Source organism: Podospora anserina, chromosome 5 (assembly GCF_000226545.1).
Source record: "Podospora anserina S mat+ genomic DNA chromosome 5, supercontig 7".
In the NCBI taxonomy this organism is placed as follows: Eukaryota; Fungi; Ascomycota; class Sordariomycetes; order Sordariales; family Podosporaceae; genus Podospora; species Podospora anserina.
In genome coordinates, this window is record NW_001914840.1 from 185,103 (window position 1) to 201,809 (window position 16,707).

Sequence of the window (16,707 nt, forward strand, 5' to 3'; positions counted from 1 at the left end):
ACACTCAACCTTTCGTCCCATATTTGAAGCCACAAAGGCACCGCCCCACCATGGCCCCAATGAGCTTCAAAGACTTTATTGCCCGCGTGGCAGGCTGGCACCTCCGAATCACGCTCGCCTGGAGATACGGCGGCCAAGACATCGGCCACCTGTTCCAAAGAATGAAATGGGCCCTGGAAGAGCACGAGGAACGCTTCGACAAACACTTTCCCCCTCCCGACCTGGACACCGAGGAAGGTCGCAAGGCGGAGGAGATGCTGGAGGAGTTCCTTGCCACCTGGGAGCTCGACATTGAAAAGATGGAGACGCCCGAGTTCTTGACCAGCTTGATGCACATCTCCAACGAGGATCTGGAGCCAATTTATCAGCTGAAGGACTTTAACTCCGACTTTATCAGCCCTGGTGGTGTTTGGAAGACGATGGAGACTCTGGGGCCGATTATTGATAGAGGGGTATGTTGAGCTGTTCTTTTTTGTTTGAGTAGGATCCAACTGACAGAGAGTCGCTTTATCAGATGCCTGCCGAGTCCCCCAAGAACGAACCCGAGCTGCCCAAGCTCCCTGAGCGACCACCGCCTCTCCTCGTCACCTGCAATGGCTGTGGTGGAAAGAAGCTGTTTGGCACAGGCTGGCTGGCTCTCAAGAAGCACCGTGGGATTGGCCGTCTTCGTCGCCAGCGCCAGCGGAAGGAGTGATGGCATGGGACTTCTTCTCACTGATTCGGTTGAAGACATGTCAATCCTCGGGTGAAGGCTCAGTATCACAGATATCATCATACAAGAGTCATCTTTCAACACTCATGGACAAAATATTACACATTGCAATTAGAATTTTGTTGCAGTCTCTTTGTCTACAGGGTGTTGAACCACCAGTCAAATCTCCCTGAGACGAAGTTTGACCACAGGGCAGTACCAAACTCTCATCACCAAAAAGAAAATGCTGTTGCGCCGTTCCAACCCCCAGCCACAACTCCGGCTGGCGGTCTTTTCCGCAACATTTCAATGTAATCACACATGTCAACAACATCTTCATCACACTGGACTTAGTAATGTCGATGTCATGCTCTCACTCCCAGAGGGTTGTTAGCATGCGAAAAGGTCGCGGTGGGTTGGTATGGGAGGAAACTGCACTGAACCTTCAAGAGACAGTATGAAAAAACAAAACCGATTTTGGTGGGAGATAGGAAGAGATGGAGGGGGTTAAATAGCTGGGATCTGGCACCTCTACGGCACGTGCTAAAGGCTGTGGGTGACGCGTGGCATCGTCTGGAAGGCTCTGGAGAGGGCAGAATCGACAGGAGCAGGGTCGAAATTGCGTCACTGGGGTCTTCAACGAGGCAGGCACGTAGTACCTGGATGATGGGAAGGCAGGAGCGACAGTCAGGTTGCGGGGTTAACGTTGTTGGTGGGTTGCTCGTGAGTGCTTTGAGTTGGAATAATGCGACGTTGTGGATGGCAGCCATAGATTGTGGAATCAGATGGAGTTTGTTGTCACTCGGTCAAGACACGTCAAGACAAAGAGGATAACATTGGGAGTCAGAAATGTGACTGTAAATTGTGTCTCAGACGCTGACTTGATTTTGAACGTCTACCATGTAAAATGAGTCCTTGTGGTCATACCCAGCGGCGTTGACTCCGCAGTGCTGCATTAGCATTCATGAAAGGAAATCAATCTGTTGTCCATGTCCCATTTCCATTCCAAGTAGATGGCTATAAGTTCTTACACTGATCTACCACGCCCAACATGCCCCTTACCAAGAAAAGGACAGGTCTTTTTGAGTGCAGAAGCTAATGAAATAGATTGTTGCTTGTTAAAATCACAAAGATTTTTGCTGGGATTGTATGTAGTGTCCCTTGACATAGAGTGTTATGCCTTATATGATAAGCCTTGATGAGCTTCACTGGCTGCCCTGAGTCACGATCGAGTTACTGCATTGGTCTCTGTGATAAATACAACAATGAAACGGAAGCCTATACCCATGCTGTTTTCGTTTCTTTTGGCTTTTGCAACCTCCATCAAATCATCAACCAACTGTACGCCTCGACTATCTTTCAAGGTCTATAAACCATCTTGAAACCGCATATTTCCTTGCCTCCCTACCAGCACACCAACCCCCGTAAGACGAGCAGGACAAAAAGCGCGCTCATTCCTCTCCCAGCACCTGTATCTCCTCATGTGCCATGGGACGAACACCAGAGCACATCGTTCAGCTCCCCGTCAGAAATGTGTCTGTTACTGCACCCGCCGAGGGTGAGACTGCTCCTGTCGCACAGCGGCATCAACAACGAGCTCAACAGCTCCAGCCTCAGGTCAGCACAGGTAGCCCACCTGAGCGCATCAATTTCACCAGTCCACCCCACTACTACCCGACCGCCTACCCGCCATCCATTCAGAGGCCATCCAGTTTTTCAGCAAGCGGCCCAGGAAGGCCGTCTCCCTATACCACAGGACCTGGAATCTAGAGTCTCAAAATTCCCAGTCCCACCTCTCCGACGAGCTCTTATCCTCCGCAGCATACCCTTCCTTGAGAACTGCTGCCATCAATCTTATTTACGGACTAGACGACACGCAAAAAAAACAAAAAAAAGAATATCAGCTACCAAGAGCGAACACCGAATCCACTTCTCAAAACATCACTACGATCGAAACGACACCTTCTTCTCCCGCGATCTCACCAGTCAGCAGACAACCACAACAGGGGTAGTACATACATTACGCTACATGTAATTCGACGCATCCAACACGCTCTCTTAACAGAGGCGCGACCGGAAACATTGGACGATCCACGAATCACCATCAGAAAGTTACTTTTCTCCCTTCGCCTCTACCCCCACCAGGAAAGAAATCCCCTACAAAAGACGACTAGGCCAAGAAAAGCGTTACATTCTTCCCTCCCTAACGGGAAAACCTCAACATGATGGCTTCCTGCTGAGTTGATACCATCCACTCAATTCCCAGCATTCACGCCCCCTCTCCTTTCGTCTCTCCTGAGCAAGCCGATCATGAGGTATTCGAAACCGAGGCTACACGCCGTCACCAACCTGAGTTTGCTCACAGTGTTGCATTGCCTCTCCTCAGGGAACCTTTGACTCTGGCTGGGATCGCGGCGCTGGTCGTGTTCTCAACTTGCCTGGTCTCACCGGCCACTCTGACACTTACCTATCTCTTTTGCAATCATGACATCTCAATCTTTGACAAGTGACACATCACATCACATCGCAAAGCAGCAGGTACCATGGATACAAAACAATAAAGGTTCCTTTCATCAACTATCAAAACACGCACCAAAAAGCCGAAGTCATACCACAGTGCTAAAACAACACGTGTGTGCCAAAGAACAAAAAGTCCCGCCCGCAATCCATATTTCTCCCACGCCCTCTACCATTTAGTCATGTACTCATCAACCTCACCCCTCTGACCTCCTCAATCTCCTCCTCTCAACCCTCTCCTCCCTCGACCTCCTCCGACTCTTCCTCCTCCCACCCCCATCAGTCCTAACACTCCCAGTCCCAGCACTCCCAGTCCCAGATCTACTCCTCCCCCTCCCCCTCCTCCTCTTCCCCTGGTTCAGCAAGCCACGTTCCTACTCCAACCCCCTAAACCTCCTATTAAACTCCTCTACCGCCACCGCCACCATCCTATAAATAAACGTCCTCCCACTCTCCTCCCCAATAGGAATAAACGGCCCGTTCGTCCCCCCCCTCAACGTCAAGCTCAGCCCCGTCCTCTCCTTGGCAATAGTCTGAATATCCTTCAACGGCACATCCCACTCCGTCTGCAACCTCCGGCTCCTAATCAGCAAAATCCTCGAGTACGTCACCATAACCACCATGTCCTCCGTCGGGAGCTCCAGGTGGGCAATGTACTGCTCGTCAAAATACTTCCCATTGTCCACTTGCTTCAGCCATGACTGACCGAGCGCTTCCCGTTGGCTGTAGGGGCGGACGATACCGTCTGCGGGAATGTAACGGGGTAGACGGACACGATCGAGTTCCGAGCCGTCGAACACGGTCGTGGTGTTGCGTACGCCTTCAGAGATGTTCGACGCGAAATCCAAGACGCCAATGGCTGGTTTGGTGGCTAGACCAACGACACCCTTCCCGATACCCTTGAAGAAACCCAGCGCACCTTCTTGCTCCGCACCCTCAAGTGGCTTCCTCGCCAGACCTCCCACACCTGAAGCAACAGAGGTGAACAGGCTGTTAGCGCCCGCAGTGACGCCGTAAATGGCGTGCTTTGGCCGGTTGCGAGCACGAGTAATGCGTCGCCTGTCCTGGAACTGCTTATCCATCGTTGCCGCCGCAAGACCCTTGGCGAAACTGCCAGTGACCTTGGAGAGCGAGTCACTGACGCCAAAGACCGATTTTTTGAAGAACGAACCCGCGCCACGGGCGACGCCGAGACCAAAGTCCTCGGGTTTGTCAGACATGATGAGCCCTTGGTAGGGTTCGTAAAAGATGTCGGCGAAGCCAGAGCTGATATTGTTGAACAGACCGACTGGGTTACCTAGGAAGTCGGCACTGCCCAAAATCTTGTGAACTTGGTACAGTGCTTCTTGGCTGTAGTGGTTCGAGATGTTCTGGATCAGGATCGGGATTGAAACACGAACGTTCTCCAGCATCAAGGCGTTGAACCGGATGGGCGCATCGTTGATGTTTCCAATGGCCATGGTCATGACATTGAAGAAGAACATGACAGGGTTCCGCGACGAAGTCTTGTCTTCGGCATTGACACGCTCCGTGCGCACAAAAGACAGATCAAGCTGCATGGGCTGAATGTTGAGAACCTCAAAGTAGATGTCCTTGCCGGACTGCTGCTGCTTGGGCTGCGGGATGTCAATGTTGTCATCGCAGAGCTTGTCCTCCTCGACAGTGTCTGACCACGAAGCCCCCGGAATCTTGGAGTACTCCAACACCGCATAGATGAAGTCTTCGTCGAGTTCGACAGTCATCTCTTGCAAGAGAATGGTAGCGTACTTGATGTACTCGACGCCATAAGAATCATCCTTGACACGAGTGACCATGGCGTGCAGCGACGGGTGAGCGTCAACCTCCTGGGCGCGCTTCGGAACCACGCTGGGGTAGAGAATCATGGGAAAGATGCCGCCATAGAGTTGGTTATCAATCTGGATCCACTTGACAGCCAAGCTGATAGTCTGGTAGAGAGGCGAGTCACTGTACCGAAGCGCCACATCACGGAAGGTGATGTAAGCCAACTCCTTCAGCTGTGAGTTGATGAGGGATACGCCAATGCCAGACAGACGCAGCTGCGCCCTAAAGGTAGTGCCTGTATCCAACTCCTTGGCCTCGAAGCCTTCGCGACTGGTGGTGGATCCTGCGTTGGACTTTTGCCGGTACAAACTCTTGGACTGCTTAAAGTTGGACAGGATGAGAGTCTGTGTCGGACCGTCGGCGGTGACATTGATGTCAATGATCTTGGACTGCCCGTTGGTGCCAATAAACTTCATGGGCATCAAGTTTCCAATCTCGGCCAGCTTAACATAGCGCTCCTTGTTGTAAGCACTGATGCAAACCTCCTTGTGCTTCGCGGCTGGGAAGTCCCAGGCATAGGGCATGATGCTCCTGGGTGGCAGACGGTAGCGCACAGGCCTCCAGCCAGATCGGTCCTCGGTGCCATCCTCATCGATATTGGGGTTGACCTGATAAAAGGTGAACTCGGTATCACTCTCATTGCGCATGGAGAAAGGCCAGGCCTTTTGCTCCATGGACAGGTTGAGGAATATGGTGGCATCCTCCATGAGAATGTCAACCCGGACGAGGCGCTGACGCTGACCAGCCTTGGCAATCTTGATGTGAGTTGTGCCGAGATCTGAGATGTTGAAAGGTGCTGTCCATTGGTTGTCGACACCAGGATGGCACATGCAAAGTTGCTTCACATGACCTCTGTTGAGAAAGTGTAATGGCCGGAAGGCACCACTCTTGAGCGAGATAAGGCCAGATGAGCTGGGCTCCCGGATGTTGATGTCTTCCCCAAGCTTGTTTTGGATGACATATCTTGGCGCCAGGGTAACCGTCTTGATCATCTTGTACTTGCCCTGACCCGACTCGACAGTAACACCAAGATGGATCTCGGCATTCCGTGTTGGAGAGTTGAGCACAACTTCCGACGTGCTTCCGATCGCGTCAAAGCTCTGCGGCTTACTCCACTCCGAGTCGCCGACCTTGAGTAGAGCACGATTGCGGTGGTCGTCACTGTTGAAGGAGAACATCATGGGCTTAGTCTTGCGGTGGCTTCCGTCACCAATGTCGATGAGCGCCTGACCCGCCGCAGCCTTGGCCTGTTGCATGAAGCCCTTGGAACGGACGCTGACATCCATACCCGTCTTGTTGAGCACGACGTAGGGGCTGTACACGGTGACCTTGAACGCACCACCGCTGTCTGGAATACGATAGTAGTGCAGCCGCAGGTTGAGCGCCATACCAGCATCGTCCTTGCAAACGAGATGTGTTTCCTTCTTGAAGTCATCGGTGGCCCCAGCGTTGATGATGGCAAACTCGCTCGGCTTGAACACAGTGTCCTGCATATCGACACTGAGGAGCAAGAGGTGCGACAGCTCGACAACGTGGACAGGACTGACGCCGCCCTTGCGCAAGAAGTTGGACCAGTCCTTCTTGGTGTTCTTGTCGTATATCCTATACTTGAAGTCATAAGGCAGCAAGTTCTCCAAGGTGACTGGTGCTGAGAGTTTGAGACGCATGTATGGGTAGTTCCTGCGATGGTCAGTTATTGCGTTGCAAAGGCGCAGGTGCTGGGACAACATACCTAGTCATGGGATTTGCCTTGTCGAAGCGAGCAGACATCTGGAAATAGAATGGCTCCGCATGGTCCCCCTTGCACACCATCGTCTTGGTTGGCCGCTTAAGCAAGTCCCTCCACCACAGCGTGTCGTTGCTCCATCCATATCCAAATCCAGGATCAGGACGGACAAGCAAACTCTTCAAGTACACAGCCCCAACCGGTGCTGGCCGGCTCTCACCTGGCGCAATCTTCTCAATTTTGAGAAGGTGGCCCTCGTGCGCATCGTACACACCAATCTCGACAGGGATATCCGTCTCGTTCTCAACCAACAATGGACTGCGCAGAGTCACATATTTGACGTTGTCGGTTCCAAGCTCGACGTGGACCAAGAGCTTGTGCAGAACCTGATCAGCCTTTGGCTTCAAGGCATACAAAAACTCGCCCTCTCGAGTGAGGCGAATGTTCTTAACCATGTCGAAGCCACTGCCCTCCAGCTGCACCCCAACGCTGCTAACACCGTTCTCTGCCAGAAGATTCTCACGCATCTTCTCCCAGTCCTCAAAACTCCAAGGTGCTTCCTGCCCATCTTCCAGTCTGAGAGACGTCGGCTCCTCACTGCTCTGTCGCTTGGCATGTACAGCAACGTTGAACCCCGTGTAGTTGCGGATGCGATATGGTGCTTCAGCACCGCGAGGCTTGGACAAAACATCCTGGTCCTGAGAAAAGAAGGCGAAGGACTTGGACAAGAGAGCAATGCTAGCAGTGGTGACGGTGACATCAAAAGTCCGGTTAGAGGCAACATCAACCGAGGTGACACCAGAGGCCTGGTCACGAGCTACACCAAGACCAACTTGCCAGGGCTCGATCAGAGGCTCCCAGGCGGACTTGGCAAAGTTGTAGATGTTGGTGTACATCTCGATGGATGCCTCCGCCTTCAGGTTGGAAGACCAGTTTGCAGCGGTGCTTGTGAATTTCTTGATGCTCATATCCAGAATGGGAAGTTCGTGCAAATCGCCGATCAGCACTAGACGGACTCCGTCAATAGCGGCAGTGAGCTCTTCGTGTCTAGGAGGCGCCTTGACAATATCATGCGGCACGAGTTGCCCGGACTTGGTGGAACGACCAGAGGTGCTGACACCGCCGACACTCTTCTTGCTTGCCCGTGTTCTCGCAGCGAGGGTGGACCCGCCCTTTCCACTGGCCGATCGTTGCTTCAATCCTGGCGGTGCCTTGAGCTGCTTCGCCTTCTGATCGGAGGCTTTAGCAGTATTATTGTTGGCGGGAGTGCCACCAGACAGCTCAGATGCTTTTGTGATTGTCTGCATCACCAGCAAAATATCTCGGAGCGAGACCCTAAGAATAAGAGGCTCAACATCGACATGGATCTTGGTTGTCTGCGGTTGCGAGCTATCCATGGACATCTGGACGGAGAAGTCGTCAATGATTCTGAGCCGTGAATCGTCGAAGCGGTCCATCCGACACAGGAACATGCCGCATTGAGAGATCTGGAAGGTGAAGGCGTGCTGCTGTGACAGGAGGACTTGCTTCGTTCCCAGCACGAGAGCCTCTGAGCTTGCACTCAATGGGTTGGCGATGAGAATGACTTGGGCATCAACCACGTTGACGCGGTAGGCAAAGGTCAACTTCTTGGGCTCCGGTGCTTTCGGGGCTTCAGCTGGCTTCGACGGAGAGATGCCGCGGCTGCTACTCTGGGAAGGTCTGCCGAGACTAACTTGCATGGAGTCTGCATCGCTCATCTCCTCCGGGCTCTCTATTGGGCTCTTGTCTGGGATAGCAGGTGGCTCGACAACCTGCGTACCAACAGTAATGAACTTCTGCAACGCAAAGAGGTAGTCCAAAGCAAAGATGACACGAGGACTGTCGATAGCAATCATGGCGATGACGTTCCTCTCCTCACCACCCGACATCGTGATGCTGGCCATGAACTGTTGGACATCCTTGTTGTTGCTCGTCATGATGCGACGGAACTTGTTGGTCTCGCGATGCCGTGTGTCAAAGATGGTGAAGGCCTGAATAACAAGTTCAGCCTCGAGACTCCCATTCGAGTCCATCCGGGTCTTGATAACGCTTGAATCCAGGCTAAACTTGGAAAGACTGGCAGCGTCCATATCGCCAACTGGGGCATCTTCCGGGGCACGAATCAACTCCAAGCCAATGGTGTTGACCGTGAAGACAAGGTCCAACTTCGTCCAGGCCTGGCCGTGAGTGCCAAGTTCAGGGCCCATGTCGATGAGCTTCTCGTTGCTGCTTTCGCTATTAAAGCCAGTCATGGTCCTAGCACGCTCCAGAGTAGCATCGTCAACGTCACGCTCAGCCTCCTCGTCACTCTGCTCAGCACCACCAGCAAAGGCGGCAGGCACAGACCTGGACAGCTCAAGAAGAGAATTGAGCTGGTAGGGAGTGATGCGGAGGTTGAAGTCAGTCATGGTTCCCTCAATGTCAAAGTCGGGCCGCTTGACGCCCTCCTTGTGCTCGGCGTACGTGACCTTGAACTCGAGATCAACGTGGTCGATCAGTTCCAACTCCTCCGAGCGGTCACCAGTGTAGTGGAAGTTGGAAGTCAGACGAATGTTGCGGATACCAGCAGACAGCTTCATGGCAATATCTGCGTTCTCCGAATCGTCAAGCGGGGCAAACTTGTTCTGGGCATAGATCTCTCCCAGGTAGGCCGTGATGACGTCTCGCTTCGGCCTTTCGGGCATCACAACTCGAGGGAAGACAACAATGGGGGTGTTGATGACAACGTCGAACTTTATCCTACTTGACGTCTGTTGCAGCTGGTTGGCCTGGTTGGCCGCAGCCTGACGAGCAGCATTGTAGATGGCTTGCATTTTGCCAAACTTGACGAGGAAGTCCACAATCTTCCGGAAAGGCTCTTCAAGGAAATTGACCTTGACCGAACCGGCACGCAAGAAGATGGACGAGTCATAGCCTGGGTACAGCTCCGGCTTGAGTGGATCAAAAGTCTCGTACCGGAAGTTGGCGAGCTCTTTGCCCTGGATTGTTACCAGTTGACGAAGACTAGAGTCTTCTGAAACACCCTGGTTGACATCGTCCACCAGAGTCAGGTCGCCGAGCTTGGTGTTGACCCGCATGGTTCTGCCAAGAAGGAAGACTCCAACATCGGCATGGTTGAACGACAGAGTGGCCAGCCGGATCCCATCATTATTCAGGATCATGCGAATACTCTTGAGATCAACCTTGACCCGGATTGCCCCGGCCTCCTGCTGGAGCTCTTCCTCTGGGGGGACCACTTCCACATCAACTTCCGAGTCATCGTCGGTAATAGCCTTTTGTGTACTGGCGTTGTTGCTTGCATTGTTATTGGTGAAGGTGACGAGGATGAAGTCGAGCAGCGTGAGAAGAGTCTTGCGCGTGACGACGAGATTGATGGTGGAGACGGCGACATCAACGTTGGTCTCGATGCCTTCATAGACACTCATGAACTCTGGCGACTCCTTCTTGACCCTAACAAACTTGACATGAACCAGGTTTCTCGCTTGCTGGCGATCTTCTACATCACCAGACGACACGATGGACTTGAACTCGGCGGAAGGGTTATCCACAAAGTCGTCGACGGTCACTGAACCCAGTGCCACTTCAGCTGCCATGTCATAGGGCCGAAGGTAGTACTCAACACCAAAGTGTTCGGCCACGAGTTCCACAAGAAGCTGATCTGGGCGTTTCTTGTCAGGATCGCTGCGGTAAAGTGACCCCTTGAGCTGGTCAACTGTGAACTTGAACTCGAATATCCGTTGCTGGAGCTTCAACTGGTCCTTAGAAGAGGTGTCTTTGGCGTCTTCGAACTTGTCGTTATCATCATCCAAGTCGTCGTCGTTCAAGATGATGGCTTGCTGAGCGGAGGGGAACTGGAGAAGCTGAGTAGACGGCGCACGGTCCGCCCACCGCTGTGACCGTGACGAGGCATTGCTGGCGAGACGGGGTCGCTTGGGGCGGGTTTCCAGTGACGTTTGTGTCTGGTCGCCATCAAACTTGGGTATCGCGACTTCGATGATTCGCATGAGAGTCTTGTACTTGGCATCCGATGCGCTGACATGTAGCACGGGGAGATGACCAGACACTTTGAGCTTCGTGAGGTTCGGAGCCTTGGGGATGATGGACGTCTCGACAACAAAATTGACGTTGATCTTGTCAACAATGTGAAGCTTTTGACGTTCGTCCTTCTCTACCAGCTGTTGTTTCGTCTCCTTAATAGAGGGTCCAATCAAGACCTGAGTGGATGTGAGCTTGACCAAGAACCGATCATACATGAGAGATTCTAGCCGCTTAAAGTCTTCGTCTGTGTAGCTCTGGTTCTGCTTGGACTGGACCTCCTTCATCGTATCCCTGTCCACTAGCTCGCTGGTCAGGCTGATGTGACCGGCATCCAGAATCAGGCATGTCGACTTCTTGTTGGTGATGCTCTCGGGGATGATGATAAGGGGCGCTTGCAAGTCGAGCTTGGCATTGACAGTCTTGTGTTCCTCCAAGGCAAACTCCAGACCTGCTCTCGTCTGCTCCCGAAGGCCCTCCACCGTAGCACCAGCTGTCTCCATGAGCGCGTTGATGGACTCCATGTGCCGGTCTGGTGGCCTGAAGAAGTCGGCCACACCTACGACGACATTGGGATTCCACACAATTTCCAGAGGCTTGAGCTTGGCAGTCACAGCCACATCACCTTGTCCATCCAGAGGGTTCTGCTCGACCTGGAACTGGAAGAATGCCTCGTTACCGTTCTTCTCCAGCTCAGCGATGGACAGGCGTTTGTCGGGGTCGCTCTCCGGGGCATCCTTGACGCGGACAATCTCCTTGTAGACACTGTTGGGAGTGGTGCCATCGTTGACGCGCAGGCCACCAAGACTGAGGTCAGCCAGGAACGAGTCGGGACGCTTAATACCCTTCGCCTTGAACACATCAAAGTGAAGACTAATCAGATCTCGGGTGTCACCATGAGGACTTTGCTTGAGCGTGAAACTTCCCATGCTAAGAGATGCCTCCAGTTGCATCTTGACAGTGTCCCTCGGTACGTCGACCTCGGCGGCAAGTGCCGTCTTCTCATCCCAGTCGATGACCTCGTAAAGCTCCTTGCGTTGCTCCTCGGTGATCTGGATGTTCTCAGAGTCATCCTGCTTCTCTTGATGTTGCGGCTTGGAACCCCACGCCCAGGCCAGCCAGCCCTGTTGTTGCTGTGGTTGCGCGGGTGGACGGTTCCTGAGGGCTTCCGCATTCTCCCTCTTAAGCTGGTTACGGGCGAGCGAGCGCCAGAACCGGAGATCCTCGTAATCGAGCTTCCACTCCAGCCTGTTTAGGTCGTCATTCTCCTGGGCTGACAACTGTTGGCTCTGCTTCTTCTTTTTGAACAACTCAATGTACCGCCTCCTGTCATCCCTGCGCTCTTTGAAGTAGTCCCAGGACCAACGCCTGTTGCGCTCGTGGATCTTGCTCAGCACAGCATTGCCGGCAAACTGGAGCCATGCGCGCGGATCCTCTTTTGGTCTGACTCCCTTGGGCTGGTATTTCTTGTACTCTTGATGTCGAATAAAGTAATGGAAGAGGTCCACCATCATCAGCGCATCACGGTATTGCTGGTCATCCAACACAAGACCGATTTCATCAAACAGCAGGTTGCCCTTGAACTTGGGCACCTGTCGACTTCCGGTCTTGTCGAGCTCGATCTTGGCCTGGCCGGAAACAGGCTTCAGGATGAACTGATGCGTGCCAGATTGGTCGTTCTCCCCGCTCACAATCATGGACCTGAAGTTGACGAGCATCTCGTCATGTGGCGTCACCTCGGTATCAGGCGTCGATAACTCCCTTCCAGGACCCATAAGCTTTGTGTCTGTATTCCAGTATACCGCTAATGACTCCAACGTCGCGAGCTTGTGTGTCGTATGGCTCGAGTCCTGGATGAAGGTGGGTGTCCATTGCCCGTCTGTGCTGATAGCGCTGAACTCTTCGAGGGTGATACCCAGGGCGAAGGGGTGACCCGGGGCCGAGATGGCATCCTCGTAGCGAACGTGGATGTTCTTGACTGTTATCTGCAGGTTGTCAACAATCTTGGTGACCAGACTTTCGGTGAAGCTCTGGGTGCGCTTCTGCTCTTCTTGGCTGAGCCCTTCCTGAGATCTCTCCTTGAGCAACTCAGCCGAGTCCAGCTTCTCCATTTTTATCCTCTGCTTCCGCCTCTCCTCCTCTTCTTCATTGTATTCGGCCTCCTCCTTTGGGGACGCGAGAAGAAACACATCTTCGATGAAGATCTTGACTGGCGCACCCCGTAGATTGGACCAGGGGATTACTAATGTGAGCTCTCCCAGATGCCCCTCAATAACGTTTATTGGAAGTTTGAGCTGGTCGAGGGCCTCACGGCGCAGTTCGAGATTGCGTAGCTTGACATCTCCGGACCAGATGCCGACCTTGAGCTGTGTTGGGTCAAAGTTCTTGACATACATGCCCAAGAAGCGGTTGAGCAGGCCAGCTACCAGGCCTTCCAACATCTTGACTGTGTGGTGCCGTTACCCGGGCAGGGAACTGTCGTTCGTGTGGTTTATGGCGCGTGGTGCGGAGGACGCATTGGTAGGAATTACTCGCAATTTAGAAATTGGTAAAACAGCCGTGGGTATCGATATTACGTTGGTAGAATCGTCAGGTCATGCCACGGAATCGCAACGGCATAGAGAGGCTCGTGTATCGTGACTTCGTTGCAACTGGGAGTCAGGACAGATAGGTGTCAGTGATTATTGCTCTGTGGGTTCACGAAGCGGGGTTCTGGCATTGGGGAACGGGGACAGGGGGCTCATTACTTCAGATATCGCAATTAGGGAGAGTCAATAGAATGGAGGCGCACCAGGTGTGGGAGAAGATGACAATAAGGTAGTGGTTCTTGGTGCCGGAGCCGTCAGGTTTTTGGGCTTTGGAGAAGCGTCGGGTTCTTCGAGGTGCCGATGACGACTTGGTCTCTTGCTTTGCACTTTCTGGCTCTGCCTGCCGTTGGTGCCCGCGCTGAAGATTCCAGAGCTCGGGCCACCTGACTGCGGGGATCCGGCAGAGCGGTAGGTTTACGGTGGGGTGCAGTTCAACAGCCACTGGGAGAGTATGTGTTGCCGTTGGGAAGATACCTATCATCAACCAGGATGATGGGGTCTCTTACAGACGTAATTCATGTCCTGATATTACATGTATAAATCTTACCAAACATCGGGTCAGATAGGCATTTGTTTGCTCTGTCTCCAGTGTCTTGACTCTGCATTCCATGACTTTTGGAGATGGTGGGGCATCAAAAAGCAAGCCACACGCCAGGGTGCTGTTAGCCACTCCTTGGCCTGTTATCTGGCTCGAGCAATCACATTGCACCGACTGCCCCACTCTCAACCTCAATTACGTCACTGGGAACACCAGGGGCAGCTTCCAGTATCAAGAAGGCAACGATTCAAGGCACCGTTGGAAAGAAAGACTGGACGGCCGGAAAGACGGAATGGCTTTGATGTTGTGGTCGTCATATTCCCCATAATGAAATTTGATAAATCTCCTCTTTCCAGTGCTGCCATTCCATCTCATCTCTCTAATGAACTGAATGCCCCTTTCCTTTTCTGCATGTCCCACGCGCTCGCTTCCCGTCTTTCCTGAAGTACACGATCAGGAGCACGGATACCATTAACCATTCAACATTAAACAACTCCAAATCCCACGATTGTCTCGTCTCGCCCAAAATGTTGCGTGGTTTCCGACCAGCTGTTGGCCGAGCCCAAGCTCTGTCTACAACCCTTCGAGCACCTCCCATCCGCCCCTCTCCCGCCTCCAAGAGCCTCCTCAAACATTCCAGCAACTCGTCCAGACCACAAGTCACCACCCAACCGAGATTGCTGCCCTACCTCATCCGCACGCAATATTCCACCAAACCACCCGTGCAACCCACCCAGATAGACAAGCAACACGAGCAAGAAATCGCCCAACACAAGCTCGAAGCCCGACCAGACGAGGTCTCAACCACCTCAACCGTCCGCAAATCCATCGAAACTGCACAATCCAAACCCGACGATGTAGAGTTTGGCAAGGAACTGCGCGATGACCTGGTATGCACCCTTCCTTTCCTTCCCCACCCCTCCGACTCGGCCGAGTTACTGACACAATGTCATAGCACACGGTCAAAGACACCTTCGCCCTCGGCTCCGTCCCCCGAGAACCCTACCTCCTCGGCCTGGCCGGGACCTTGCCGTATCTCGGCACCTCCCTCGCAACAGTTTACCTCTCTTGGAACCTCAACGCCAAATTGGGCAGCAACTGCAAGTTTGTGAAGAGGTTGATGTTGAGCAATGAGGCTGCCTGCCAGTGGCTTCACTTTGTTGAGCCGATTCAAGTGGGCTATGGCGTGGCGCTCATCTCCTTTTTAGGCGCCATTCACTGGGGCCTTGAATTTGCGGAAAAGAACTTCTCCCGTGAGAGAACGCGCCTGCGCTATGCCATTGGTGTCGCTGCGCCGCTGGTTGCATGGCACCCTACGTTTTTCCCCATTGAATGGGCGTTGATCACCCAATGTCTGGCGTTTACGGGATTGTACTTTGTGGATGCGAGGGCGATGGTGAGGGGGTGGGCGCCGAGTTGGTATCAGACCTATCGCTTTGTTTTGACGGCTATAGTAGGGGGTTCGTTGCTGATCAGCCTGGTGGCAAGGACGAAGATTGGGGAGAGTCATGCGAGATTGTCGGGTGGGGAGTTGAAGGATTTGTTGAGGGCTGAGGATCCGAAGAATGAGTATCATAATTGGGAGAAGGAGGAGGAGAAGGAAAGGGCGAGGTTGAGGAAGGAGAAGGAGGAGAAGGAGAAGAAGGAAAAGGAGGAGGCGGAGAGGAAGAAGAAGGAGGAAGAGAAGAGTAAGGGGAAGAAGGGGGATAAGAAGGAAGGTGATAAGAAGGAGAAGAAGGATGATAAGAAGGACGAGAGGCAGGAGGATAACAAGAAGGATCAGAAGGAAGAGGATGAAAAGACCAAGAAGAGCGATGATAACCCTGAGGAGCCAAGCAAGGATCGTGCTGAGAGCAAGGATGGCGGTGCCCAAGATAAAAAGAAGGAGCAGATTGGTAGCCAGGATGGCGGAAACAGGAAGAACAGCGAGAAGCACGACAGTTAAGGGGCTCCCGGAGATGTAATAATGTCGTTACGGATGATGAGCTACTAAGGGTAAGGGGGTGGTATTTCGGATCAGGTTTCATTTGTCTTGCATGAAGGTTATGGCGTCGATATTCCCATGCTGTGTAGTATAAAATCAACGTGAAGTTATCTCTCTACGCTCGGCATGACTGCCTACTATCCCGACCAGAACCAGCCCCCCGATTTTCTTCTTTTCTCCCCCAGTGCGGTGTCGAACGAGCCTGGAGTGATCCTGTGGGTGTCCACGTCAGCTGATGGCTTGTTATAACAGAAGCTGAGGGTGCTAACTTACCTTGGAGGATCTCATGTCAGATCCGCTGGTGATCGACTTGGCAGCAGCGATGGCATCAAACAGCTGTGCCTCGTTACTACCAACAGGCGCGGACACTTTGATCTTGCCACCAGTGGAAGAGCTCTTGACTTGGTAGGTTGTCCTGTGGTAGGTTTGAAGACGCGTCGCTTCGGGGACGCCAACATCGGTGCTGTCGTGAGGCGGGGGGGGTAGTAGGAGGCTTCTTGGCCCTGATCCTGATGAGGGCCGGAGTAATATGGCGTTGTGATCGGGACGAGGGTGCCGTCTGGGAGCCTCTGGTAAGTTACCGCTATTGCTTTGGATGGTTGCCGCAGAGGGTATGGCTGTTGACGAGGGGGGTACGTTTGGTAGTGCTGGTGTTGATAATATGATGTGGCCAGAGGAGGTTGGCTTGAAAAGGTGTAGTAGTCGTCCACACCTGCTGTTTCTTTGTCGCGGATTTATAAACCTCCGTTTCTCGCTGCCTGACAG

The 16,707-nt window shown here is 53.0% G+C and overlaps 3 protein-coding genes across 3 annotated transcripts; 2 read left to right on the top strand and 1 right to left on the bottom strand.

The window, feature by feature from the left end:
* Positions 1-50: 50 nt before the first annotated feature.
* On the top strand, positions 51-694 carry PODANS_5_12065 (uncharacterized protein; the record flags this gene model as incomplete). Its single annotated transcript, XM_001904435.1, has 2 exons — positions 51-452; positions 515-694. The coding sequence occupies 2 exons, from the start codon at positions 51-53 to the stop codon at positions 692-694; spliced, it is 582 nt and encodes a 193-aa protein (XP_001904470.1).
* A 2,888-nt stretch (positions 695-3,582) lies between these two features.
* On the bottom strand, positions 3,583-13,273 carry PODANS_5_12070 (uncharacterized protein; the record flags this gene model as incomplete). The annotated part of the gene is made up of 2 exons (XM_001904436.1): positions 3,583-6,730; positions 6,783-13,273. 2 exons carry the CDS (start codon positions 13,271-13,273, stop codon positions 3,583-3,585), a joined length of 9,639 nt encoding a protein of 3,212 aa, XP_001904471.1.
* A 1,212-nt stretch (positions 13,274-14,485) lies between these two features.
* PODANS_5_12080 (uncharacterized protein) lies at positions 14,486-15,903 on the top strand (the record flags this gene model as incomplete). Its single annotated transcript, XM_001904437.1, has 2 exons — positions 14,486-14,848; positions 14,914-15,903. 2 exons carry the CDS (start codon positions 14,486-14,488, stop codon positions 15,901-15,903), a joined length of 1,353 nt encoding a protein of 450 aa, XP_001904472.1.
* Between the last annotated feature and the right edge of the window lie 804 nt (positions 15,904-16,707).